The sequence below is a fragment of the Egretta garzetta genome, unplaced genomic scaffold (assembly GCF_000687185.1).
Source record: "Egretta garzetta isolate BGI_Z169 unplaced genomic scaffold, ASM68718v1 scaffold172, whole genome shotgun sequence".
Classification (NCBI taxonomy): Eukaryota; Metazoa; Chordata; class Aves; order Pelecaniformes; family Ardeidae; genus Egretta; species Egretta garzetta.
In genome coordinates, this window is record NW_009258951.1 from 2,072,124 (window position 1) to 2,075,226 (window position 3,103).

Sequence of the window (3,103 nt, forward strand, 5' to 3'; positions counted from 1 at the left end):
TGTGGAAGGAGGGAACATGCACACAGCAAAGTGTATGTGCTTGACGCCAGGGACCAGCACAAAAGCAATCCAAGCTGAGGTTATAGTCTTAAATAAAAAAAAAAGTAAACTTCCCCAGGTTGATCATGATGTGGTTAAATGAGGTAGAATCTGCATTTTGCTCTTGGCGCTTGAATTGCAGTCTCACTGATGAGTGTCTTGGGTGCTGATCAGCTGCTGCCAGGAGATGTTTCAGATGCTGCTGTCGTGTGATCACTGGGGAAATGATACCACGCTAGAGTGTTTCTACGTGCGGTCTGTATGCTTCTTCCAAATGGTGCTGAACAGCTTACTCTCTCCTTTAAAAATGAGAACAAAGTTGTTCTGTGTGTATCATGCCAAAGTTCTGCAAAAAAGACGGTGTGAAACGGAGCTCTATTATTAGAAATGCTTCACTACTTGTTTCACCATTGAATATTTATTAAAAACCATACTAAATATTCAAACATTAAGAAGGCAATCTGCATCACAACAAAATCTGCTCTTTGGTTCTCAGATACTCTTGCTTTATGTGATCCATGCTCATGATAGTCATACAAGGCAGACAACATTAAACTAACATGAAGAAGTATATCCTTTACATTTCCAGAAAGTAATTTTATTTGATATTCAATGTTTGCTGGCAGAGCAAAAGTGCCTTAAATTTGGTTTTAAGTCTGTTTAATCACTGAAAGAACCAGTGCTGGATAATAATGTTAGATCTGATTTTCCCTAAGCCTTTCCTCTCTTTTTTTGCATGGTCATTGCAGACTGAATAAATGTATTTAGGCACTTGCATGCCTATGGCTGCCTTTGATTAAACTGATTCCAAGAATGAACTCAGTCCAGCTGTAGACTTTGTTAACGATTGTTCATGCTGTATTTCCTATTTCAAATGACGTGAACGTATGTTACTGTGAAGTCACTGCCAAGATGGTTCTTTGCTATGCACTTGTACATGCCAGAATCTGAGGGTCGGGGATTCTGGATAAGTAATGTCCCGTGGGGATGAAGCAGTTTGCTCCCAGGTGCTTGGCCTTGGTGACCTGTAGAGAGTACTGAGTGGTCAGGTAATTCCCAGGTAATTTCTGGTTTTGGTATTCCCAGTGCTATGCAGTGGAGCTGAACTGCTGCACCAGGCATCGTGTGTATGGTCTGCGGTGGTCTGTTCATAATCCTCGGGGGATAGGCTACAATAACGACAGGAACAGTTATGGAGGCATCTCCGGCGTTATTGTGGGCCTTACACACGTAACTTCCTCTGTCGTGAATGGTGGCTTCTCGTATAACCAACGTACCGTTTTCCAGCAGTATGTATTTCCTGTTGATCTGCGGCCGATCCAGCACGTAGCCACCTGGCAGAGTCCACGCCGTGTTTGGTTTGGGACTCCCGTCAGACAGGCAGTGGAGTGACAGTGACTCCCCGCTAAGGCCCTTCACTGGCCCCGTCGGCTGAGTGAGAATACTGGGCTTCTGGCCAACCTCCAGGATGATCAGCTTTTCAATATAGCCAACTTTATTCCTGGCAGCACAGCGATACTTTCCTGCTTTGTCTCCGTCGGGATTATGGACGGTAAGGGTACCGTTGCTTCCTGTGAGAAACTGGGAAGTCTTGATGCCGCTGGAAAACCATGTGCCGTTAGGCAACATCCAGCTTATGTCAGGTGGAGGGTTTCCATCCACAGAACAATTCAGTGTGGTAGTTTTTCCAGGTGTTGCTATTATCTTTTCATTGAATGGGTTTTTAAACATCGGTCGCCGTAGCATTTCCGATACCTCCAGCTGCACCACCAACACACTTTCTCCCCCATCATTCCGTGCCACACAGATAAAATCTGCTGTGTCAGAAGGCCTTATGTTCCGAATCTCAAGTGTCCCATTTTTGTGCACTACAATCCTGCTCCCATAGTATGGAGCTGTTAGGAAAATATTGTCAGGCATGATCCACATAATCTGAGGGGGAGGTGTCCCTTCTGCCCTACAGTCAATGTGTTTCTTGGAGTGCCTCACTGCCGTCACTTTCATGATTGTTTTGTTCACGTATAAACCATTTATGATGGGTGGTTTAGCGACAACATCCAGTTTATACAATTTTGTATCGTCCCCTCCAGGATTACGAGCAACACACATATACTCCCCGGCATCTAACAGTTTGACTTGACTGACCGATAGAGAACCATTGACGTGCAGGAAGTGCCTGGCTGTTGACGAGGAGATCATGTCACTGGAAGGTAGCAACCAGAATATTTTTGGCCTGGGTTCTCCAGCGGCTTCACAGTCCAGTAATGCCGTATCTCCAGCTTTCACTTTAATGTATGTCTTGTAATTGTGCTTGATCTGAGGGGCTGCCATGATGACTGTGATGCGTATCTTCATTTCATCTCTTCCCAGTGTGTTTTGGGCATAGCAGGTATAATCTCCTCCTTCTGTTACTCCAACTTTGTTGAGATAGAGTGTTCCGTTGTCAAAGAGGACATATCTGCGAGACCTGCGTCCGCTGTCATCCGCCAGCATCGCGTTGTTGATCACCGTCCCATCTGGCAAACCCCAGGATATTTCTGGTGCTGGTGACCCAGAGGCCTTGCAGTCCACTCTGACGTCTTTTCCGTATAGCACCAGTTTCTTGAAATACTGTTTCTGGTCAATCTTGGCTGGTTTCATTGTGATGCTGACTTTCATCAGTATCAGATCATCTCCAATTTTGTTTCTTGCAACACACAAGTAGTCACCTGCATCCTTTTCAGTAACTGCCTCGATAACCAAGGATCCATTGGGGTAGACATGGATTCGACTTCCCATTCTGTTTTGGGGGAGAAAGAGGAAAAAAAATTATGGAGCAAAATGCTGGGGGTGAATACTGTGCACTGAAAGTGACTGATGGTGATCAGATCATCTCCAATTTTGTTTCTTGCAACACACAAGTAGTCACCTGCATCCTTTTCAGTAACTGCCTCGATAACCAAGGATCCATTGGGGTAGACATGGATTCGACTTCCCATTCTGTTTTGGGGGAGAAAGAGGAAAAAAAATTATGGAGCAAAATGCTGGGGGTGAATACTGTGCACTGAAAGTGACTGATGGTGTA

General features: G+C 44.9%; 1 protein-coding gene across 1 annotated transcript in view; it reads right to left on the minus strand.

Moving 5' to 3' along the window:
- Positions 1-909: 909 nt before the first annotated feature.
- IGSF10 (immunoglobulin superfamily member 10) overlaps positions 910-3,103 on the minus strand; it is a 16,065-nt gene continuing 13,871 nt past the window's right edge. The window contains exon 7 of the mRNA XM_009634414.2: positions 910-2,818. Coding sequence (XP_009632709.2) covers positions 910-2,818 — 1,909 coding nt within the window. The remainder of the gene's footprint in view (positions 2,819-3,103) is intronic.